Source organism: Hipposideros armiger, unplaced genomic scaffold, assembly GCF_001890085.2.
Source record: "Hipposideros armiger isolate ML-2016 unplaced genomic scaffold, ASM189008v1 scaffold_66, whole genome shotgun sequence".
NCBI lineage: Eukaryota > Metazoa > Chordata > Mammalia > Chiroptera > Hipposideridae > Hipposideros > Hipposideros armiger.
The window spans coordinates 108713-134279 of NW_017731416.1; the positions used below are offsets into that span (position 1 = coordinate 108713).

The 25567-nt window shown below is 42.8% G+C and overlaps 1 protein-coding gene across 2 annotated transcripts in view; it reads left to right on the forward strand.

Moving 5' to 3' along the window:
• Positions 1 to 785: 785 nt before the first annotated feature.
• Positions 786 to 25567, forward strand: part of TRPC7 (transient receptor potential cation channel subfamily C member 7) — a 128867-nt gene continuing 104085 nt past the window's right edge. The window contains exons 1-2 of one of the 2 annotated variants that reach the window (XM_019642170.1): positions 786 to 1100; positions 9154 to 9931. In XM_019642170.1, the coding sequence (XP_019497715.1) occupies positions 1099 to 1100; positions 9154 to 9931 (780 nt within the window). In that variant the 5' untranslated portion in view covers positions 786 to 1098. The remainder of the gene's footprint in view (positions 1101 to 9153; positions 9932 to 25567) is intronic. The other variant, XM_019642169.1, reaches the window with a different exon arrangement.

A 25567-nucleotide genomic window follows, 5' to 3' on the forward strand; every position in this document is an offset into this window, starting at 1 on the left:
AGACAGCCTTTACAGATCGTCAGTTGTTAACCCATGAGTTGTTTTCATAGAATAAGTACTCTGATTTATTGTTCAGTGACCCAGGTAGATCCGGGGAGTAATCCTGGTTATTGTCACACAGGCAACATTTCAATTAAGGAGGTTTCTCTCCAATGAGGCCATCAAAACACCTAGTGTTTAAGAATCAAGACCATTTGTTAACATAGCAATTGGTCAGAGTGGGGACTATGGGGGAAAGGGGATTTTGCATTAGGGATTTCCTTTCAAAAACTGGAAAGTTACAAATGAAAATTAATCTTTTTCAAGTCTTGTTACGAACATCAGATTTTATCTACACCACTGACCTCTTCCTAATCCTAAACAATGCAAAAAGACATGAAACAAAAGGGTAAAGTTAGAAGATGCATCACTCACAGACGACAAAGTGGGGTGTGACCTTAAAGCTCATTAAAGGAAACTACTGCTGTCATTCTTCAGGTTCCTCTGGTTTTAGTTTTCTTAACCGCATCCCTCTGTGAACACACACAGACACAACAGGTAGGAAACCAGTTCATTCCTCATTTTGCATTTATTTAAACAGATGAATATTCTGCTCAGGAGACAGCCTGCTGCCTTATATAATTGAAGCGTGTGTGTGTGTGTGTGTGTGTGTGTGTGTGTGTGTGTGTGTGATGCGCTGATCTGGGGGGTGAGAAGAGGTAGGTAGAAATCCTGAGGAGCTAGGCAGAGTTGCCACCTCCCTTACAAAGCTACTGTCTGGGAGAGGGGGTGGGGACTATACCAACTCATTGCCACGCCGCATGCCAGTCTCACACACGGATCCTTCTCCGTCATGTTCCCTGGGAAATTTCCCCTAGATTAAGAAACGAACGGTAAGGCGGCTCTGCTTGGAAAGGCGAGTTTTTACCATTACAGCACAAAGGACAGCGGAGCGCGCCTTCACATCCTCGCAACTCCGCTCACTGGACCAGCTCTACACTTCAGCACCACGGAGAGCGGCACCTCCTCGGCTACCACCCATGGGGAGTCAGATTCCCGCGACTCAACACCGGATTCCGGTCAACTAGAGGAGGGACAAGCCTGCGTATTTCACCCTCAATGTAAGCAGCTATGGTGATTCTTTCATATTGATTTTTTTTCAATAGAGGTTGTTTCCTCGCTGAAATCTGGAATTAAACTTTTATTTATTAGCCCTCTTCCTCTTCTGCGTTGCTTGGATTTTGAGATGGAAATCTGGATCTGAAATCTTGCTTATTGTTTGAGTTACTAGAGGAATTTCTCACTTTTCATTGATAGTCTAAGTTTACAAAGCCATTTAGAAATAGACAACTCGTTCTGGCACCCAGTCCTTTGTGCTGGAGTGTAGTTTTAATCCTAGAAGAAACTATGTACGTTGCTTCTTCTCCTACTTCACCACTGGCAGCTTCTTAATTTGGTATTTGTGTGTGTGTGTGTGTGTGTGTGTGTGTGTTTCCATTTCTCTTAATACAAATAGAAGGGGAGGAGGAGGAAGACTATATACTAATACGTCGTCACCATTAAAGTACAGGTGAGAAGAAACGTTGTTTTTCTTTCCTTTTCTTTGTTGAAAGTGTGTCCTTTAGACATCCATTTCATCATAGCAAATATGCTCCTAATAAAAAAATATAATCTGGGCTTTACCACATGCTTTGGAACTCTGGGACACAGAATGTCCCTCTTTAAGTTTGAATTTGTAAATTCACTTAAGTATGATTGAGTAGACATAACCAAGATGTTATTGCCATTAATTGTAATTTAAAGGCTTAATAGATTCACGGTAGATTTGAAAAAGGCAGTAATGATTGACCCTGTCTGGTGGCACTCCATGAATTTTTGCCTCAGAATGCCACCTGCTGGTGGGTCCTATTTCTGAAGCACTGGGCACACATCAGATTTATGAATGAATTCACATTAAATCCAGAATATTCATGATGGATATGATTCAAACACATTCTCTAAGATCTTCTAAACAATGACATTGGTTCAATCATTGGTTCAATTACTTAACAACTTACCAAGGTTCTATATCACAATTTCATAAAAATTTACTTCCAAAAACACTTGCTCTGAAGCTTAGCAGCATACAGACTAGCTAACTGCTTTAGGCAGTAATTAACCCAGAAAAAAATCGGAACTATGTGGAGCCTCATGGAGGCTAATGGCAGATGCTTGTGGTATCCTCGAGAAGAGCTGCCAGGATCTGTTGCTTAGGAAAAGCAGTCAACATTTCTCCCCAGATAAATGTTCAGCATGTTACTTTCTTCACTATTGTCATGTCATGACTTAAGGGCCTCTCTTACTTCCTTGGTAATAGATGTTCATTTCAGACTCTTGTCACAGAGGTTAATGATGCAATTAAAAGGTTACATATATCTATTTTACTCCAAGACGAATCTTTGGGGGGAAACACCATAACTATTAGAATTTTTAAAACAAAACAAAAAACAACATAACTGTCAGCTCTATCTGGAGCTATACACAGTGAGATATGGACATACATTTTCATAACTCCCCAGTTCCAAAGAGACAAATAAGGATTTACAAAGAAAGAATGAAAGAAGCTCACACAAAGCACTAGTTATAGTTGGACGGCTGATACATAAGGTGGTTTGAAAACACTGAGAGTAACCTCTTCTCTAAATAATGTTTAGAGAAATGATGATTTGGTGAAAAATAAATTTCTGATAAAATCATTTCTTAACATTCAGGAACACTAGGTAATATTTTCAATCCATGATGCAGTGGAAAAAAAATATCCCACATTTGCAGAACTGTTTGGAAAGTATATCTCAATATAATGTATTGTAATGAGAAGCAGAAGGCGGCTTTGCTTGTTTCCTGTAGGACCTGACTGGTAAGGTAGATAGATATAAACTCATATATATTCATGGGATAAATATGTGGATATATTTTTTCTCGTATTCAAAATACATATGCTGTACAAGCAAATTATTGTCACTAGCTTAGGTAGCAACTTGAATGCTTTAGATCCATAATTACTATAATTGTATTAAACTACAATAGTTAATATTATCCAATGTTACTAAAGAACTTACTAGGCACTGTAATTTATGGCCACTATCTTACCTCAACTTCAACAGAATACGGAAAATGATGCTTAAAAATAAGTTGGATGCCCTTGGGAATACATTTTAAAAATTAAGAGTATTATGCAGAAGTGGGAATCCCTCAGTTTTCTGCCCTAAGTGACTGACCCAAGGGACTTAATATACCACGTGATAGTAGCTGTTTTATTTAGCAACTTATGGTCCATTATTTATAGTGGAGCTAACTAGAAACTAATTTTGCCTTGAAACTCAGTTACAAATAGAAAATAGTAGTTAAAGGATTACATGGTTCCTGCATTTGTAAGGAAGAAGCAACTGGTAAATATTAACATCTCTATTTTATTGGTCTTTTTTAATGGCCAACCCTAATTCAAGTATTTAAGAATTTATTACATTATTTGATCATGCACCATATGCCAGGCATCAGGGGTACTAGATGCTAGGTACATATGTATACCATATAAACAAGTAATAGTCCCTGGCCCTCAAGGATCCTGCACTCTAACAGAAAACTTTACAGTCTAAAGAAACTTAGAAAAAACGCAGGAGGAGGAGGATGGATGGCAGCAGTAAACCGGCCAAAAGCATGGGTTTTGAAATCAGACAGGTTAGACTCCCAGTGGTGGGTCTACCACTCATAAGTTGTGTAGCCTTGGCAAAAGTGGTTAATTTATCTGAGCCTCATTTCATTAGCTATTAAATGGGAATGACAACAGCACCCATATCGTGTAGTAGTTTATGAGAATTTAAAATGATAATGCATGTAAAATAGTCAGCATGGTGCCTGCAATGTGGTTAATGTGTAATAAATGCTAATCATTAAGATTAGTCAGTGAGGAAAATAGCTAAGTTTATCATATGACTGGTATGAATTTAAAATAATAATTCATATAAAGTATTTATCGCCGTGTCTGGCACATGGCAAATGTGTAATATATGTTAACTATCACTATTATATAGTCATTTAGAAAAATAGCCAAGCTGAATATATCAGTGCAGAGTAAAATGTAAGCCAATTTATAATCATTTACTTAAGCTTACTGATATGCAAGGTTTTGATCTTTATTGTCATGGACATTTGTATAAGGCTTTAAAGTATCCAGGGCATTTGATACACATTATTTCACTCTCACTGTGGTCCTGAGGAATGTAAAGGATAGATTTTATTATTTCCTTTCCATTGGTAAGGAAGCTGAGGTTTAGGAGAAGAATCCAAATCTCTTGACTAGTTCATCCCTGTTGTTCTGGACTGAAACTCAGACTTTTACACTTTAGAGAAGATACACAGATCAGAACTGGGTTTTCCTGGGTGGCTGGCCTGACTCTTGGATTTTGTTTGGTTCTATGTTCAATTGTGGAATGTTACAGACTGAATTGGTTTCAGGCCTGAGAAATTTCCACTGAGATCTATGGTGCATGTAGCAATTTTCTTCAAAAGACAACAAATATCTCTAAAAAGGCATTTTGATTAACTGGCCTTTTCTTCATCAGTCATTAATGACAATCCCCGTCTCCAAAAGGCTTTATGGTCATGCTCATTTGCAGCTGGACTCAGGGTACAGAATTCAGACTTTTCATGGATCACTGACATCTGGTTTCCTTCAGACCAGCTGATGCATCTGTACGAGCAGCCTGATAAAAATAGCAACCGAGGGAATAAGAGGTAGTGTAATAATCAGCCTTCTTCTCAAATACGGTTTTGTTTCCACTGGAACCCTTCTTCTCAATGACATCAAATGTCAATGTATGCATTTATGGAAAATGAAAAACACAGTATCTTAATTGAGGAGTTTGATGAGTTTGATCGCTCATTATCTCAATAATATATGCAAATACAGAGACATTTGCATTCAAAGTTCATTTTTAAGAAAAATATTAAAGTATGGGCAATCAAATGTTAATTGCACTTTAAGGAGAATCATTTTGCTCCTCACTGGCCCTAAAACTGACAATATCCCCAGAGTCCAGCAGAGCAATACATCTGATTCATGAGTGTGGGCTCTGGCCACCAGCTATTGTGGACCAAATGACTTCATCTTTCTAACATATCTTCTGTGGATTCTTTCCAACCCATGTGAAACGTATGACTAAGCCTGACTAAAGTCAAGAATAAATGACAAGGATATGGTGACTAAATACATTCATAAGTGTTTAAATGGGGGAAATATGGAGAGGCTGGTAAATGGATACAAACTTTCAGCCATAAGATGAATATGGTCTGAAGGTCTACTGTAAAACACGGTGCTACAGTCAATAACACTGTATTATAGAATTGAAATTTGCTAAGAGAGTAGCACTTAAATGTTCTCACCATATATATACACACACACACACACACACACACACACACGCACGCGCGCACACACACACATAGTAATTAATGTGCTAATTAGATGGTGGGATTTCTTTGATGGTGTTTACATATCTCAAATCACCACAATGTATACTGTGAATATTTAGCTATTTTATTCGTCAGTTATACCTTAATAAAGCTGAAAAATAAAATAAATGTTTGAAAAGCACCATTACAGGGATATCAGGGTAAGAGGAAGTCAGAGCTATTAAGACACCCCCAGTGAGATAAAGGCCTCCATCAATATCTGAAGCAATGCATGTGGCTCCAGGGTCTGCTGTGAAACCCCTGACGTTGGAAGCAATCTCAATGAGTAGCAGGTCCCATTATCTGGCTGTATGCTTCTATGACTTGAAGGCCCGTAAGGTTTCATCAATGCCAAATTCTGCTAGGAAAGGAGGACTGACAATTCTGTGAGCATCCAAATGTATCTCAAAGCTGAGGCTTTCAAAGCTGGGAAAAAGAGGCTTGTTTACTTCTTACTACATCTGGGTGTCTGCTTTCAAGGTCATTCAGAAAAATGCGTGTCAACTGATAAGGACATTTTAACTTCTGACAAACCCTAGCCATATGTGTTATTTTTGCTGTGATAAGACATAATTATTGTAGAAACAGCAAGATATATATGATGGTCTAGATTCTCGTGCAGGAATTATTTGCCCTAAGGTTTAGTCTTTCTGCTTCACCTACCTCAGGTTCTCTACCTAAAAATGAGAATGCTCATATCTTGCTTTTTTCTTTGTTTGTTTAAGGAGGGGAATTAACAAACAATGCTTGAACATCCTTTAAGTTTGTAGGCTGTAGCGTCTATGATATTCATGTGGAGTCTGAATTTAGATTGGGTACTTATGTGTCCCTTATGAAATTCTTCTCTATTCTGACTTGGGTCAGTAGTTATTACATTTCCTTTGAATTAATCTCCCCATGGCTTGTTGCAGTGTAATAGTTGTGTACCCTTGACCTTGGAGTCTGACCTATTCTCCCTCTTAAGCAAACCTCTAATGGAAAAGGGGTGTGGAATCAAGCCCAAGCTCCCCCTAGGACAGCTGCCATTTTGTCTCTGACACACTACTCAGATGCTCTTAAGTGGAAATTGCCTTTTCTCAGGTTGAGCTGCAAGTCTAAGTCCAGAGAGGTGCTCCTGAGAGGGGTAGAAGCCTCATCATAGGACAGGCTGAGTAATTCTATGTTATTAGACTCATAATTCTATTATTAGTCTTTTGTGCTCAATTCCCACCTGAGTCTGTGTACCCAGATGACAGGCCTTAACTACTGAGTTCATAACATTCTTTGCAACAGGCCCTTTAGGAATAAAAATGAGGTGACTGCTTAGCTTTCAACTCATCACCTCCTCTCCTTTTGAAAAAGCTATGATAATAAATGCCTACACCCTGTTTGTGAGCCCCTCTCTTGAAAGGGTCTCTGTGGAACTCCCAATCTACGACCTGTTTGGCATCAATGAGTAGTCTGTCTCCCTGGAATGACGGAATTGCTGAGAGCAATGGGCTCAGGCGGAGCTCATGAAATGGAATCCTAAGAATCATTTCCCCAGCAATCTTCTATCAAAGTGCACTTTAGAAAAGTGCACGGCAGTTCAGATGCTGTTTTCAAAGGAGCACAGAACTCTCTATTAGAATTTATCACCCACAGCTGCCTTTTAAGGGAGTTCCCCATAATTATTCCTTTTACTTTTTGCAGTGAAAGAAACTGCTCCACTGAATACTTCAGCAGTTTTTCCAAGAAGTCTGACTCAGGCCTAGGCAGGACGAGAGTACAAGCTCTGACCTCGAAGTCTGCTTTATACCAGACAGGGCCCCCTAAAGGAGCTAAAACCAAAAGGGTCTGAGCTGGTCACAAGGAAAAAATGAGCAGAAAACTAAAGCAAGTGCAATTATTTTTTTTAAAAAATCTCAAGACTGAGTGGCACTATTGTTTTTTGGGTTTTGGGGGTTTTTTTATTGTTAGTTTCAGGTGTACAGAACAGTGCAATAGTTACCCTTTTCACCCTCACAAAGTAACAGGCACTATTGTTTTCTAATCTCAAACACTAGGTTTAATAAAAGCCTTCCTCTGTGATTACTTTATTTTTTTACAAATGACTTGAGTGAAATACTGAGTATTCTTAATGCATGGGGACATGAGCAATAACAAAAGGTGAATTAGGCGCATGAAATATAGTTCAAAACAAATCCCCAAGGAATTATTCTTCAGAACAGACACTCTCTTATCGGAATGTATGCCATTCTAATATTCGTTGAATAAAGTGAGTGGGAGTAGACCAGAAAAGGACAGAAAATATGGGTAAGGCCATCTGGAGAATCTGAAAAGTTGGAAATGTTCAAGTTCATAGAAAGCTAGGGAACATCTGATCCAGACTCTATTTTATAATGAAAGCATCTTGAGCTGGGAGCCTGCTCAGGTCTCAAGGCTAGCTGGAGACGGGGTTACCTGGCTCCGGCTCACATTATAGTATCGCTGTTATTCTCTCTAGCCTGCCATTTTAAAACCCTGGCAAATGAAAGGTTAGGTCACTTCTCTAAAGTCACAAGGATGGCCAAAGTGGAGCCAGGATTCCGACTCTAGACATTCTGATTTCAAAGCCCATCTCTCAGCCTCACGTGTCTCAGGCTCTTCATCTGAGGTAAAGATAATACTAGAATCTACTTCATCGGGTTGATACAAGAATTACACAAGTAATACATGTGAAGTATATTAACTCCTTAGCATAGTCCCTGGAGTATAACAGGTGCTTAATAAATGGTAACTGCTTTACTAATAGCATTAACCTCTACACTACACCACAAAGGGAAAGAAGTTAGAAATGAACCTAGCATATAAATGGACCTGTTCTTCCATCTATATAAAAACCCAGGTTCAATTCTGAGAAGTTACAGCTGCATTTCTTCAGGAGGGCTGCTGCAGTGGCCATCAGTAAATGGAATGATGCTCCCTGCCTCGTCTTGCCATTAGCAGGTGCTTAGGCTTCGTGAGGACCAGGAAGCAGGTACAATCCCTACAGAGTCTAGCACTGGATGTAGAAACAGGTGTATGGCTATCCTTGCATGTTGCTGCAGCTCTGTCACAGTGCGGGGAGCTCACCGGGTGCGACACACCTGAACCAGATGCAGTGGTATGCTGGTGGCCATCTCTAGGGCACAGCCCTCAGAGAACTGGGCGTACCAGTAGGCAGGAGGGGACAGAATAAAACCAACTATATGCATGTTACCTCACTTAATCCGCCTACGGCACACAAAAAGTCATCCACGTTGTGCAGGTAAAAGCTCAGAGAAGCGTTGTACGAAAAGCGCAGAGAAGGTAAATGACGTGTTCAACTTGGCACAAACGGAAATACGACCCACGGAACCTTGGCCCACGTCAGCTACATCAGTGTCCCACACCTGCCACCTCCATCCCCATCACACTCCACCTAGGCCCACATTTCAGCTCTGCCACCACCTCTTCACCAAAGGGGCAATGATGCTGGATAACAAAATCAATATTCTTCTATCTGAGTAAGAGTAGTTCAGGTCATCCTATTTGTCTTAATTGCAAGGATAAGACAATGATTTCTAATTAGGTTTCACAATTTCTCCTAAGATTCCAATCATGACATTTTTTTTTTAATCTCATCAACGTCCGTTTGCTCTGCCCCTGGGGTGCCCACAGGCCCGTGGGAGAGTAACCGAGCATGTCCGCCTTGTCGCCCCACAGGTTGGGGAACAGCACCTTCAAAAACATGCAGCGCCGCCACACGACGCTGCGGGAGAAGGGCCGCCGCCAGGCCATCCGGGGCCCCGCCTACATGTTCAACGAGAAGGGCACCAGCCTGACGCCCGAGGAGGAGCGCTTCCTGGACTCGGCCGAGTATGGCAACATCCCGGTGGTCAGGAAAATGCTGGAGGAGTCCAAGACCCTCAACGTCAACTGCGTGGACTACATGGGGCAGAACGCGCTGCAGCTGGCCGTGGGCAATGAGCACCTGGAGGTGACAGAGCTGCTGCTCAAGAAGGAGAACCTGGCGCGGGTGGGCGACGCGCTGCTGCTGGCCATCAGCAAGGGCTACGTGCGCATCGTGGAGGCCATCCTCAGCCACCCGGCCTTCGCGCAGGGCCAGCGCCTGACGCTCAGCCCGCTGGAGCAGGAGCTGCGCGACGACGACTTCTACGCCTACGACGAGGACGGCACGCGCTTCTCGCACGACATCACCCCCATCATCCTGGCGGCGCACTGCCAGGAGTACGAGATAGTGCACATCCTCCTGCTCAAGGGCGCCCGCATCGAGCGGCCCCACGACTACTTCTGCAAGTGCGCCGAGTGCACGGACAAGCAGCGCAAGGACTCCTTCAGCCACTCGCGCTCCCGCATGAACGCCTACAAGGGGCTGGCCAGTGCCGCCTACCTGTCCCTGTCCAGCGAAGACCCTGTCCTCACCGCGCTGGAGCTAAGCAACGAGTTAGCCAGACTCGCCAACATTGAGACTGAATTCAAGGTAATTCGCCACTCACCACCCTGCAGGCATCTTGCGCAGCGGGCTCTTCCGGGCGTGTCTGGTAGCCAAACGGGTTGTCTTCTGGTCTGACACAGGGTGAAGGCCTCGGGGTCTCGCCTTTTCAGGCTCACAGGGAGGAAGGCCACTTCCTCAACCTGTGTCAGATGTAGGCCTGAGGAAAAGCAGACTATTAGGTGGAATATTTGAAACCACGTAAATGTGGGGAAGAGGTGACCGAAGTTCAAATCCATCCAGTGAAAGCCAGGCAGCAGGCAGGCAGGATTGTAGTGTGGTTCTGGTCTAAAAACCTCAGCTTCACCCTGAGGGACCGTGGGAGTGTCTAGAACACCTGTGGTGGTGTCCTGGTCCAGGTCTTGGACTTCCAGGTTGCCTCATCTGCATGGTTTTGACCTGTCTTGTTCATATCTCTATCCCATCCTGGCCTGTGTTGATCTTAGACTCGGTCTCATATGTATTGGGTTTTCAGAAAAGTCATGACACATTTTTGCAATGAAAAACATAGAAAAAATACACGTCATGACTTTTCCGACAACCCAATAATGCTAGAAAGACTTGACTGCAGCCTTTCTCAGTTTAGCAGGCTATTGCTATTGTCCTGTCAAAGGGCTGAGGAAGAGGTACATGAAAATGAAAATAAAACCATTTTTGTAGGGTTGGGCTTGTCATCCCAGTAGATGGGCACAGGGCAAAGCCCTGTAATTCAGCCACCCTGAGAATACCTGGCCCTACCAGGCTAACCTAAGGGGTGGAGACCCATCTCTAAAGTCCATTATTCAATAATGGGTCTGTGCTTTTCCTGTCAACTGATGTTCCCCCTGAAAGAGAAGATTAGGACCTAATTCTTTTGACAGTGTTCAATAATAGTTAAAAGCAAACATTTAATGGGTGCTTATTGTATGCCACGGACTAACTGCTTTACTATGAGGTTGTTTAATCCCTTCAACAACCATTGATATGAGTACATTATCCTCATTTTACATAAGGGCATAGAAGTAGAAAGATATCACTTAGACAGTAAGTAGAAAAATCATTATTCTAATCTAGGCGCTCAGACCCCAGGGCCAGCTCTTGGTCATTACAGGAAATTGGGAGTCACAGGCCTTGTTCTTTCAGTGGGCCTCTCAGAGGTTCATTTGTCTTTATAAGAATGATGAAGGGATTCTCTTCTACAAGGTGTGGCTGGAAGAGTAGAAACTACAACTGGGCTCACAATTTCTCAGCCTGCCACTCAATCAGAGCCTGTGATGGCATGGAGCATACAAAAATGTGTCACATGTGGGGCTGACACAGCACTGGGAAAAGATGTCCCCTGCAGAAGAATAGTTCATTGTCCTAACAAGATGTCAGCATAAGAGCTTGCCCTGCATGAGACACAATCAGGTGGCCAAGTTGAGGTGGCAACTCACAGCAAGGGAGGCCCCATGGATCACATGGTTCAGGGAAACCTCACAGGAGGAAGCAGAATTGGTCAGGGACTTGTTGAGCAGGAGGCACTGGGTCGGTGGGAAGAGAGAAGTGGACCAGTGAGAAGCTTGTGATTAGAATAGACTTCCTGTAGGGGCACACAGGAGGAATGCTGCAGAGATGAGCTGGAGGCAGATCTGAGGGCCCCATGGGTCAGTTTGAGCACTCTGGATGTCATCCAGTAGGAAATGGAGCGCCACAGACAGTTTGTGATGTGCGGACTAAACTGATGAAAACCAGAGTTTGGGGAATTTACTCGACTGGTAGCTAAGATGAATTAGAGCATTTGGAGCATGAGGCACGAGACTAAAGAGGGGGACAATTTAGCTGTGTCTGCATGAGGCCATGGAAGCCTCTCTGGAGGAATGGGATCACAGCCAGGGAGGGCAGAACCAGTCCTACAGGAAGCTGCAGGGCACCAAAGATTGTGAATAGATGAAGGCTATTGTAATTAAACTCATTTTACTCCATCTGTCCCCCCATCTTGGACCCATCTACTGAATTGGAGACACTTCCCTAAATCCTGCATTGCTCACAGCCCCATCTAGAAAAACTGGTGTTTGTAGGTGTAGAGCTATTCAAGGAAGCTCATAAGAAACGTAGCTATTGCCTCTGCGTTCCTTGTCTCTGCACAATAAACTCCACAGACCAGCAAAGAGGCCAGTAATGTCCCAAGGAAACTTGGTGGAATTTTGCTTGTTCTCTGGGCTTCAAACTGAACCTGGATAGGCTATGTAAAAGAAATGGCTAAGCCAACGAACTTAGATATTTCTGGCCAAGAAAAAAAATTCAAGCAAAAAAATGTTTTTTGGATCAGATTATCTGGATAATTACACAGTTCTTCATTTATCTGGAATCTGGGAGCATGCCAGCCTTAATAAATAAAGTGATGCTAGAATAACATTTGGAATTACATCTGGGCCATTTGTTTCCTTTTACTAAACCTCAAAGTCTGGCATATTTGAGCATATATAATATCTAAAATTGGAAGTTTGCTAAAAGCATTTACTATGATATGTTGATTTAAAAATTATGAAAATTTTAGACAATTAAGAAAACTACTAACACGATGACAATTCCTTTCTGCAATGCAATGACTTACACAGAAAAAGAGTTAGCATGAATACATTTGGTGGCTATTAACATCCCCCTCGTTACTTTAGTGTGAAAGAATGTCTTGCAGATTGTCGACAAATGGTACATTACAAATTAATATAGGCATTCCTTTAGAACTTTATTAATTATTCATCTTATATGTGCATTCCTGACATTATAAATCTTCTCAGAGAACACAGCAGCTTAGCGAGAGGGAAGTCAAATTGGAATAAGAAGTGCCTGGGTTCTAAAATGCCCTCTTTAGGGGTCTGTTCTGCTTTAAAGGGACTAAGCATTGCTGACTAAGCCACGTGTTATAGAGATGACCCTATGTCATCAACTGTGTAAAAAAGTTATCAGGTTCTCAATGGAGATGTCATATGTCATCCTCCAACTCCTCTAAAACACTCATTCTGGGAGTGACTTTTCCTAATATAATGCATGAAAACCTGGAGTCAGCTGCTGAGGCTATTGTCTTTGGAGTCATTTTAATTTTACACCAGAATCGAGCCTAGTCATTAGCAAGAAATACAGCCACTGTCAAGGTCTCTGTGGCTGGAGTCAGACGCCTGCTAGAAAACCATTATTTTCAGTGTGAAAATTATGCAGCTGTTCAAGGATTTCCTTATGTCTCTCTGATCTTCTTGGGTCTAGAAAGATATTAAAACTTGATGTGGCCACGGAGGCCTCCCTAGTACCTTGAATGGTGCTCAGTAATCTAGTAAACATTCCATAAATACTTGATGAAGGAAATGAAGGAAATCCTCAAAGGATAATCATTTCAACTGATGAAGCAAGTGATTAGTTTTATCTATGGTTTAAACTCCCACATGTATGGATTTAATAGAGGTATTTGATGAACATGGTGAAAAGAGGAAGCTCTAAGGATAGTTACAAGGTCGTTGAAGGGATAAAATCAACCCACATCACATAACTAAAGACTAATCATATGCTGCACTATATGGTGCCAATGACCACTAAACACTCTGGAGGACAGAGTGTATCTTCTTGGTCTTCCCACAGTACCGAACACGTGGGGTCTGAGAGCACTGCCAACGAACGACATTTTGGTTGATTGGCTTATCTATGCAGTAGGAGACAGAGAAGGGGACGGTTGGCATGGATGGACTATTCAGAGGTGCTTCACTGATGGAACAGGCTCTCTGTGTAGAGTACCTGGAGTAGCATGGAAAAATAAGGAATTTGTCTATCTCGGTCAAGTTACAGCTTCTGTCACCAAGAACACAGTAAGGTTTCTCTACATTTCTCTTGAATCAATCCACTTGGTTTTCTTTACTGATCATCTTTCTGATACAGTTGCTTTGCTTAGGGTCCCCTTTATTTTGCTGGTGTCTTCCAGTCAAAATCCAGGGCATTCTGCCTATTTATGTTGTCTATCTGTGGAGCTGCTGTTTCAGAAAGATTACAGGCGTTGTGAATCTTTCTTCCAATTTAGAGTTATGCCAACAGCAATGTCGGGGGGGGGTGAATATTGCGGAGTGAGGTTTAAGGCTCTGAAAGGAAAGGGTGGGACTGGAGGTATCCCTCTGGCTCCCTCACCTTTTGCTTAAACTGAAAAGTACCCAGAGTTCCCAAGTCCGGAAGCGGTGGAAAGCTCAACAAACACTTTACCTTCGTTATTTAAAATGTGGGCATTCTGAATAATAGCTAAGCTACAACTGAGAGAGCTTTTCCTGTTGACAAAACACCAGCATGGAGGCTGCTGATTGTGCTTTGGTCACAAGCAATTTATTCTTCTAGACACAGAGGGAGGAGGAGGGAGGAGGCAAGCTCAAGCCGCAAGTCACTTCATTTGCTTAAACTGTTGAATTTTCTGTTTGTCAATGGGTTGCTAACCCACATGTATCATGAAAAATAGATAATGAATTATGTAGCAATGCTTGTGTTGCCATTTTAAGACCCACAAAAAAAACCTGTCTGGGCCTAAAATACCACAGATGAAAAATGCAAATTATGATAAATCAGACCAATTTGTCACCTGCTATGAATCTCTAGTGAGATCCCATTGTGGACGGTAAAGATGTTGAGATGGCAGTTTGTAATCTGCTTGCAAACGTATCAAAATGGAAGAGGGGAGAGGAGGAGAGGTGGAGGAGGAGTGAGTTTGTGATGTGGTTGGTTGTACTGTGGTAGGAAGAGCTCATAGCACAGGTGAATTCTGGGCCTCTGGAACCAGGAGCCAGGCAGCTTGAGGGAAGGCCCACCCTGGGCCCCCGGCAGCACCGAAGGCTGAAGCAGCCCCGGGCCTCCGGCCTCAGTGAACTCTGTGTTTGCACCTGTTTCTCACATGCTTTGAATCTTTCTAGGGTTTTAAATTTTATAGACCAAACACCCTGGGAAAATACATTTCCTTGAAGTCTGAAAGCTTGGCTGGTACAATAGTATAAACAAATGCCTGCTTAACATGCAGGAAATGACTTGAAAATGGTTTCCTTGTCCATTGGGGAAATATTATTTAAGCCATGAAGGCTGCAGGTCTTAAAAGCCAGTTTTTTTTAAGACTCTGGAAGGAAACTTCTCAAAGCACTCACTTCCATATCATCCCCAATGTCCTCAGGGATCTGACTGGGTCACCAAGCTGTCTGCTTGAGCACCTGGTGATGCAGAATGTAGGCAGAGAAGAGAATAATCACAGATGTCAGGTGATGAGCTATGATGGGATGGCCCCCCACTAAACATGCACAGGTCAGGTGCAGTCAGAGCCAGTCGACAGGTCTACACAGGGGCCAGGGTCACGGGCTTCCACATCTGACAACAAGATCTGGGGACTGGCTTATCTCAGGAGAAGGGACAGGGGTGACTTCTGCCCATGTTAGCATTGTCTTTTTCTGTTTTTCCACCTAAGTGTACAGAGGAGCACTTTTGCCAAAGCATTCATTAATGAGTCCAAACAGGAAAATGAGATAATGTGTTCTTTCATGACACTTCTTTATTGGGTCACAACTAATGCCTTAAATGATTTGCCTTTTCTAGGGTTTATGCCAAGAGTATCAGCCTCTAAAATACATGGAAACTGTACGTTGGGTATCAGGTATTTAGTGGCATCATGGAGGCCACTTCGCTAGATGAGGACAGGGCAGGGACAGGCTCTGCTGAGCACCCAGTGCAGCCATGCTGAGGAGTAGAGAGCAAAGAACTTGGCTCTGGAATCAGACTGACCTGGGTCCCAGTACCAGAGTCATCTGTTGGCAGCCGTGCAATCTTGGGCATCTACTGAAAGTTGGTTTCCTTATTTGAAAAATTGGGAGGCGGGGAGTAGGTGTTAGAATTGTAACATATCCGAAACGGAATGCTTGCTTTCCCCACCCAAACAACGACTGTTACCCTCATCTCTGTAAATGACATCACGATTCACCCAGCTATTAAGAGCTTTCTGTGTCTTATCCTTTTTAACCTCAAGAAAAGTCCCGGCACATATTAAGTGCTAAGTACCTAATATCAGCGCAATGAATACATGAGTTGGTGAGTGAATTAATGAAGAATGACCTCCCAGGGTGTTGGTGAGAGATGAGATAAAGAATATAAAACTTTCTGCAGGGAATCTGACCTGTAATAAGTACACAGTTTATCCCCAGAGCTCAATGATGACCCCTCGCTGTTCCCCAAAGCCCACTGGACTTTCAGTACCACGACTTTTCCTCCCAATACACACAACTTAAGTTTCAGCAAGTCCTCTAGTCAAAGGATCTTCCTGATTTCTAAGCTTCCCTCCCTCCCCACCAAGGAGTCCTTCCCGAACAAGAAAATGCATGCGCTATACATGCGAGCTCCACAGTTAAAAACAGGCCAAGGGAATATTTTCCAACTGGAAAAATGCAGACCACTGAAGCTGATTGAGCCTGGAGTGCTACTAAACTATTGCTGTGAAAAGAAGCGACGTGGGCAGGAAAAAATAGAGGCGCAGAGGAAGGGGGAAGGGGGAAACGGCTAGGCAGAGTTCCTGCCAAACACAGAGATTACTTTTTGAAAAACATCTCAATGGAAAAGATTCATTACTACAACACAAAAAGTTGAGAAAAAAAATCATTTCCTATACAAATGCAATTATCAGGCTGAACTATCAGAGATATGGAGAAAATAGAGACAGTTCTTAGAGAATATTAGTCAATGAGGAGTGGCACAAATTAAATCAAATGGAAATGATGAAAATGCAGGATTTTCCTCTGAAAAAAGTTACAATGCTATATAAATTACTCAGAATAGGGTGACATTATTCGAGTATACTGCTCATGCCATCAACATGGAGGCATGTGTTTTACTAGCAGCAAATTCACATTCAGATTAAATGTGGAAAATCTAAGTCAGGAGGGCGGAATGGGAGTATGGTCTGTGGTCCCACAGTGTATCAGAACTGAATGGACCCTGGTTACAGAGCTGTCTGAAAACTCAGCAGTCGTGCAACAAACACTCATTAAGTCTCTAGTATGAATAAGCCAAGCTCTGGGTTGGATGCTGAGATGAGATGATGAACAAGAAAAAGTTCCTGCCCTCAGGACCTTCTAGTCTAGTGGAGGAGATCCGCATGCCTCACACAATCACACAGATAAACATAGCTTGACAAATGGTGTTGAGTGGTAAGCAGTAGTGTGTGTGTGTGTGTGTGTGTGTGTGTGCGCACATGCACACACGTACTTATGCATGTGTTTAAAGATTTCTCAGAGGAGACAGTGTTTAAAGGAAACCCAAGGGTATGAGATAGGTAAGCAGATAGCAGGAAATGAGAAAGATGGTTCCGGGGACAGAAGAAATTGCACATGAAATAGCCCAGTGCAGAGATGGGAACGACAGGCCCAGTAGAGAACTGTAAGTAGCTCCCTATTGTAGGGAGTAAAAGGGAGAGGTGGCAGGTAACAGAGGCGCTGAAGAAGAAACACCTCAGCCATAACCTTGCCATTGGCAGCTATGGTCAGAAATGGGACTTCATTTCAGGGTGAATGAAGAGCCATCAGAAGGTTTCAGCAAGACAGGGAGTGATTAATATCGGCAGTTTGGAAACATCCACTCTGCCTGCTGTAGAAAATGGATTGGAATGGACAAAACTGAAAGGAGTTGGATGACTACGGGAGGAAGGAAAGGTCCTCCCGGGAAGGGGGAAGTGACACAGGAGTGCAGAAGGACCAGCACATATCAACCAGGGATGACTGATCACAGTCGGAGGGACAGCACAGTCAGAGAAGGCCACCAGCTCCTGGTGTTTCCAGGACAGCTTTCTTGTCTGTGAGCTCCCAGGACCCTGCTTCTTCTGTCCCCGGGGTCTCAGTGCCTCCCAGGGGTGCTCCAGCAGTGGAGAGACGCAAAAGGAGGCGGAACAGGGCCAGCTCTTTATTTTCTCCTCCCATGCCAAAGCCCCGTGGGGTAGCGGGAGGGCAGGCGAGTGATGAGCATCCGATGTTCCACCCTGACCTCTGGAGGGGGAGGAAGGCATGCCCCCGGCCTGGCCACTGTTGAATGCAAAGCACTGCCAGCACTGAGGTGCTGCCAGCACTGAGGTGCTGGAATGTGGCCCCAGGAGAAAAAGGATTCCACTGCATTGGGATCGTTCCACTGCTCGGACATCTTTCCCCTCTGCTGGCTACATGCACCAAGTAAATCTTTCACTCAAGTGGAGGGAAATGGCTAAATAGTATCTCTGATTTTCGTTCAACTGGAGCTGGTTTTAGCATAAATAAAGGCACACAGTAGTCCTCTCCCTCTTCTTCCTCCAAAGTGTTGGATGCTGAGAATGCCGGGCCAGGAGGATGCTGGGGGTCGGCCAGGCTTCTCTGGGCACCCATAATCCTCACTGGTGAACACCCAGTCGAGTCTAGGTGAGTGTATTAGTTTCCTAGGGCTGCTCTAACAAAATACCACAAAAGTGGTGACTTCAAACAACAGACACTTATTCTCTCACAATGTTAAAGGCCAGAAGTTCAAAAGGCATTGGCAGGGCCATGTTCTCTATGAAAGCTCTAGGAAAGATCCTTTCGTGCCTCTTCCGAGCTCCCCTGGTGATCCTTAGCTTTAGACACATCCCTCCAACCTCTGCTTCTGTTGTCACACGGTGATCTCTCTGTGTGTTTTTCTGTGCCTCTTATCCTCTCTGATAAGGACTAGTGATTTTGAATGAGAGGCCCGCTCTACTCCGTTAGGATTTCACGCTAACTAATTACACTTGCAATACTCTGTTTCCAAATAAGGTCCCATTCTGAAGTTCCAGGAGGGGTGTGAATTTGGAGGGGACACTATTCAACCCAATACAGTGAGGGCAGCATTAGGTTGAGATGCTCTGGGGAAGGATGTGACCAGGCATCCAGGCTGCCCCTCACGGCAGGACAGAGGGGAAGCCAGAGGTCGGTTATTCTGGGAAACCAAAGACAGTCCTAAAACGAGGAGTCAGTATGGAAGAAAAGGGAGGGACTGCTGATGTTTCTATCAACCAAGGCACCGCCGAGACAGACATACTGGAATTCTGTGCATGGGATGTTTGGGGAGGCGGGGTGGGGAAGAGGTGGGAGGAAGCTGACAGAAAGAATAGGGGACGTTGGTATCGGGGCAATGCCTCTCTCAAGTATGAGAAAAACATCTTCAAGTGTTGGGTTTGGGGATGATGAAAATAAAACACACTGGTTATAGAATTTTTTTTAATATAGAAAAGTAGAGGGAATAAAAAAGTCAGCATTAATCCCACCATCTAAGGACAATTCATATTTTGATATGCTTCCCGCCTAGTGCTTGTCCTACCCTCAGCTGCAAAAATTGGAATTAATACTGTGACTCAGTTTATGGAGCATTATCATATTTTTGTTTCCCTTCAGACTTTATCCTCATTCCTATCCTCCCCCACCCCAAAAAAGCACCAACTTCAATGTATTTATATAGTATGCATATACATATACATATGTGTATTATATATAATGTGTATATATGTATCTATATATGTCTATATGTATTATTCAAAAAATGTTTCTTTTGCACCTACCATGTGAAAAGTTTGAGAGGTTGGAACACTTAGGGACCATCAAAACCTTGTCATCTGCACTCATGGAGCTCACATACTAATAGACTATGGGAAAATATACTGATTTGTGTGTGTGTGTGTGTGCGTGTGTGTGTGCGCATGCGCGCGTGCATTTATAAATTACATACAAGGGACTATGGTATAAAATTATGATCTTTCTTACTCTTCACTCAATGCCATGTTTTTTATGGTCTCTCTTTTCATGGCTGCTGTATATAAACAGTGCACTGCTTCTGTCTGCCTCATATTCCATGATCTGTATCAGCAGCCTTTCACTTTCTCATTCCCATAGTGATGAACCTCTAGGCAGCCCTGATTTCTTATTGTCCTAATAATGCTGCACAGGACATCCTTGGACCTGCTTACAATCCTGTTTTAGCGTTTGTGCCTTACAGACCCAGAGAGGCCTGCCCATGGTTCCTTCACTCAGCACCACTGACTTCTCCGCAGAAGGCCTGCCCCTGGGGGCTGTGGTTTGTCACGTGCTGCCAGCTCTAGGTATTATCCAGCTTTCTAATGTTTGCCAGTATGAGGAATGTATTGTAGTTATTTCAATTTGCATTTCTCTAATAGCTAATAAAGCTCAGTGTGTCATATGTTGTTTAGCCATGTGGGTTTCTCTTTTCTGTGAATCACCTCTTCTGATCATTCCTTCATCCACTTCTTAACAGGTTGTTTTTGGGTATTTTTAAATTTTCTTTCAGGATTTCCTTATATATTCTAAATACTATTTCCTTGTCTATTTCAGATATTGAAAATATCTTCTCCCAGTCTATCACTCCTGTGTTAAATTTGTCTATGGCACCCTTTGTTCAACAGAAATCCTTATTTTTGAAAGGGTTTGTACATTAAGTCTTATTAAGAAATCCTTCCTCATCCAAGGTCACAAGATAGTCTCCTACATTACATCTATTATTTTCTTCTATTATCTTCATAGATCTACCATTCACTTTTAAGTCCCACTGGAGCTCACTTTTGTATGTAGGGCGAGTTGGTGTCAGATTTTTGCTTTTCTCCATATGATGAGTTAGTTTCCCAGTATTATCTATGAAATAATCTAACTTTTCCCCCACTAATCTGTGATGCCACCTCTATCACACACCATTCCCAAATATACGTTTCTGCTTCTCAACTTTCTATTCCATCCCCATGTTCTATCTGACTATTGTTCTACCCATTCCTCCACAGCTTCATCCCTAAGACCTTGTACTAGGACTGATTTCCAGGAACGGAGGACTAGTTATTTTTTTATGTACATAGATTTGTTTTCTGCAATGGTGAACGACTGTATAAACAATTTAGAATCCTGGTTTTCTCACTAAATATTGTAACTTTGACAATATTTCCCCCCATATGATGTCAACACATGGAAATAACAGTTCCCAGAAATATTTAGTGTCCTGTTAGGAGGAAAACTTTTCCTCCACAATCTTAGATTATAATAGTTGAGGTCCTGTGAGTTAACTAACAGAAGAAAAAATTAACAGGAGAAAAGACAGCGTTTATTCATATGCATACAGAAGTGCATAAAAGTGGCTAACTGAACAGTTAAGAAGGGTTTATGAACCAACTTAGTAGAGAAAGGGAAGGGAGAAAAGAGTTTCTAAGGAAAAAGGACTTTGAGGAAACACACGAGTTTTTAAGGCGACAAATGGTAGGCACAAGAGTTTGTAATGTTTGTTCTCATCCAGGTGAGAGCGGTCAGTCTCGTTTCTGTCTATGACTGCCCCCCAACTCCCACCCCCACCACCACCACCCATGCGGACTTATGGTGGCTGTATTTTGGGGATGCTCTGCTAAAAAGTTTGAAAAGAAGTAAAAGTAGTTTAGCTGCTGCTTGTTCAGACATTTTTAGCTTAAAATAATCTTCATGCCAATCTGATGAGTCAAGAGTCCCTACACATAATCAATAAAACTAAATCTCTGACAAGTCATTGAGTCCCACCACAGAACGATTCCTGTGGCCCCGTATAGGGTGAGGGTGGGCCCCAGAGACTGAGGAAGGGCCGCGTGAAGAAGGGTGTCCAAGCCCTGGCCAGGGAGAGACAGATAGGCCTGTGTAGGGAAAGAGAAATGCTTTTCCCTCCACCCTTCCGAGTTCATAGGTTAGGATTGTTTATTTTAGGCTGTATAATGGTAAAAAAAAAACAACAACAACAAACAAAAAAACATGATTCTTTTCTTTCTCTATTAGGCCATAGAGGAGGAAAAAAAATATTTTTTCCTCTACCCTCCTAGGTTGCCTGGCTGGAGCCTGTAAACAAACTGGTAAAAGACAGATTAACAAGAAAAAATACAAACAGAAGCTTATTAAAATGTGCATAGCACAAACAGATAGGAGAACTCGCAAGTAACTCATGGAGTGGTTAGGACTTGGGTTTATACAGCATCTTAAAAGAACAATACATTTTTAGAGAAGTGACGAGACAAGGGAAAGGATTTGGAGCTTCTAGAAGCATCAAATTGTGGGAAGGTAAATACATGGGGAAGCTAGTGGTAGATGAGGACTAGTTTTAGCAAGGTTTGTGATGTAGATCCTTCTGGTGCTGTCTCTGGGCTGAGTAGGTTCTAGAGTTGTATCTGCTGATTAACTTTGGTCTTTATTGGTAGAGAGGGAAGAGGGGACGCCCTTTACAAATTTACGTCCTGTTTTTAGCCAAACGGGGTGAGGGCAGGAAGCTTTTCTTATACCTACACTTCTTAATTGCCTTCAGCTCAAAATATTAATAATCCTTATGCCAAAGGGGCATGTTTTGGGTGGTATATTCTGCTACCCTTCAAGCCCATGAATTATAAGATGGTAGCAAATGCCACTGCAGCTCCTGAATCCAAGGTAGCGTTCCATTTAATACCAATCAAGAAAACTGAAAGAACTGCATTTGATTGCAAAGCGAAAAACATCTCCGCCATTCAGAAGTCCCACTCATTACTGATAAACTGTTTCTGTCTTTCTTTCCCATTTATAAAATATGTGATCAGTACCTACCATGTTATACACTCAGACCGAGTACAGGGATAAGAAACTCTGCAGTAAACACTCTGACTATCCTGGCATTGCCTGAATGATAGGAGGTCATGAACTTCTCCACCAGCTCTCAGGAAAATAGCCAGGTGGTAGTGCACCTGACTGCACTCTTTTGCTGACCCCAGGAGATCCGGAGGAGGTGGGGGGTAGGCTCTGGTCACAGTAGGGGCTATGTGATCACTCTGTAAGTTGTATAAACGTCTAATCACTATGTTGTACACCTGAAACTACTATAACATTGTATGTCAACTGTCATTGAAAAGTGAAACAGGTTTTTTTTTTAAAAAAAGACCCAGGAAACCTAAGACAACTAAAGTTGTATACCTAGTCCTAAAATTACAGTGACATAAGAATGACTGAAGCTAAGATTTTCTAAATATTATCAGTTCTCAAACAGAAAAGGGATCTGCAAATGCTTGGCAGCATGATTATCTTTTATATTATTATGATCTCTCCGGCTCTTAGACCTACAGTATGAAATTAATAGTAATGACCTGTTTTTCTGGTCATTACCATTAATTCTAAGAGCAGGCTTGCTAATTACAGGTGGTTAAATATTTTGAACTTATATTAAGAAGAGCCACACTGAAATGCTAAGCACCTCTCCTCTCTCTCTCTCTCTCTCTCTCTCACACACACACACACACACACACACACACACACACACACACACACTCACCCTGGAAATACAGCACACTTCACATTTACTAGTAATACAGCTGCTTGGATCTGGTGAGGGTGGGGGTCAGAGTTCATGTTTTTCTTCTTGAGAACAGCAGAGGCAGTTGCTGGCTACTGCATGATAAAGACGCGGGTGTCACCTGTTAATAGCTCTCCAGCTTCTACATATTCTTTGAAAACAGCAGCCCAAGAATCTTTCTAATGACAATCTTCTGCAATGATTGTTAATTTTGCTTAAGGTTTTTACTCCAAAGAATTCACCCAATACCTTCCCACAGCACATCAGAAACTTGATGTTGTATGCGCTTAAAACTGATATTTTAACATAAACATGGAGATGAGCTCCAGGAAATGTGCAGGAAGAGGAAAAAAATGTTTTAATTCAGCTAAAAAATGAGGAACAAGAATTTGTTTCCCTAAATGGTATCTCCTCTCGGATTACAAATTCAGGAACCAGATTTTAAACACAGTTGAATCTTTTCTTCACATTCACTAAAGCAAATATTTGATGAGCGCTCTCGTGGCAGTCAGATTTTAGAGATGACCTGAGGAAACCAACTAGCTCAGAGCCTTGTGACCACACTCTCCCCAGGACACAGCAGGACACAGGTGATATGGCGTCATAAAAGCAGGTCCTTAGGGGCAGTGCTTGGCCCTGATAGGTGAGGCTCCCAAAGCAGAAGGCAAGGCCCTGAGTGAGGAGACCCAGCTCTCCCATGCCCCGCCCTGTGACCTTGGCTCAGCCATTCCCCGCTCTGCAACCCATCTTTTTCATTCACACAGCCAGGTGCTTGGGCTAACAATCCCTTAGTGCAGCGGTTCTCAACCTGTGGGTCGCGACCCCTTTGGGGGTCAAACAACCCTTTCACAGGGGTCGCCTAAGACCATCGGAAAACAAAAAGATATTTACATTACGATTTATAACAGTAGCAAAATTACAGTTATAGAGTAGCAACGAAAATAATTTTATGGTTGGGGGTCACCACAACATGAGGAACTTGTATTAAGGGGTCGCGACATTAGGAAGGTTGAGAACCGCTGCTGAGTCCCCACCCCTCTAGTCCTTTCCGCTTCTCATTTCTCTTAAGCATTTTCATAAACAACAACTAAGCTGAGGTTTAAGAAGAGATTATTCCCATTTTAAAGATGAGGAAACAGACTGAGCGTGATTACACGATTTCTCGGCAAAGGGTAGTCTTCCTTCTGCATGCCAGATGCTGTACTAAGTACTAGGACCACAAGTGTGGACCCAGCTCTGTCCTCAACGCAGCAGGAGACACTGGAGTGTGAAGGGATAATTTCAAGGGAGTAGAGGAGGAACCAAATGCTTTGAGAACACAGAGAAGAGAGCAACCAACTGCTAGTCACGTGACAGAAGGCTTCCCAGAAGAGCAAATGGTTCTTGAAGGATGAGTAGAAGTTTGGCAAAGGGAGAAAAGAAAGAAAGGCATAAAGGCAGAGGATAAGCACATGCAGAGGCATGAAGGCCTGCTGTACTTGATGGACAGGTGTAGCTGGAGAGGGGCTGGGTTTGTGGAAAGCGGGGTAGTGTTATTGGGGTGTGTTGAGGTATGATCATAAAGATGCCTGTATTTTATCCTGTAGCTTTTAAACCCAGGGAATGATGGTTTGCTATCTGGGTAGAAAAAGGAACTGTTGTAGGTAAACAGACCAATCAGGAGGTTAGTTCAAAAGTGTAGACACTAAATTCTAAGGACTTGGATTCACATTATGACTATGAGTATAGGAGCCAAGGTGAGACAGAAAAGACACTTTGGATCAAAATCCATAAATCTTGGTAAGTAACTGGCAACAACAAAGATGAGCCCAGGGGTTCTAGCTCAGGAGGCTGAGTGGATGGGGGCCATATTTCCTAAAACAGAAAGTAGAAGATCAGGTTTGGTTGTTAGATGGAAGACCCATATGTTCGCTTTGGGATATGCAGAGTTTGAAATGTCTGCAGGACTTACAGTGTAGATGACCACTTGGCAGCTGAGTGTTTAAATCAGCTCCTCGGAATGCAGGTTGCGGATGGAGGTAAAACCCTGGAATCATCGGCACACAGGTGACACTGGAGGCTGTGCAGATAAAGACAATCGTGTCAAACCTCAGTCTTCTTTTTTCATAACTGCAACACAGGTGTAAGTCCTACTTCCAAGTGTTATTCAGTTATGCACTGGATAAATCAGTTTAAGGCAAAAAACTGGAATCTGATTTTCCTGATTAGATTTGAACTTATTTAAATGCAATCAGTTACTCATCTTTTACTCCTGTCTACTGTGAAAGACAGTCGCTGCAGTTGTCTAAGCACAACATAATGAGTCTTTAAAGT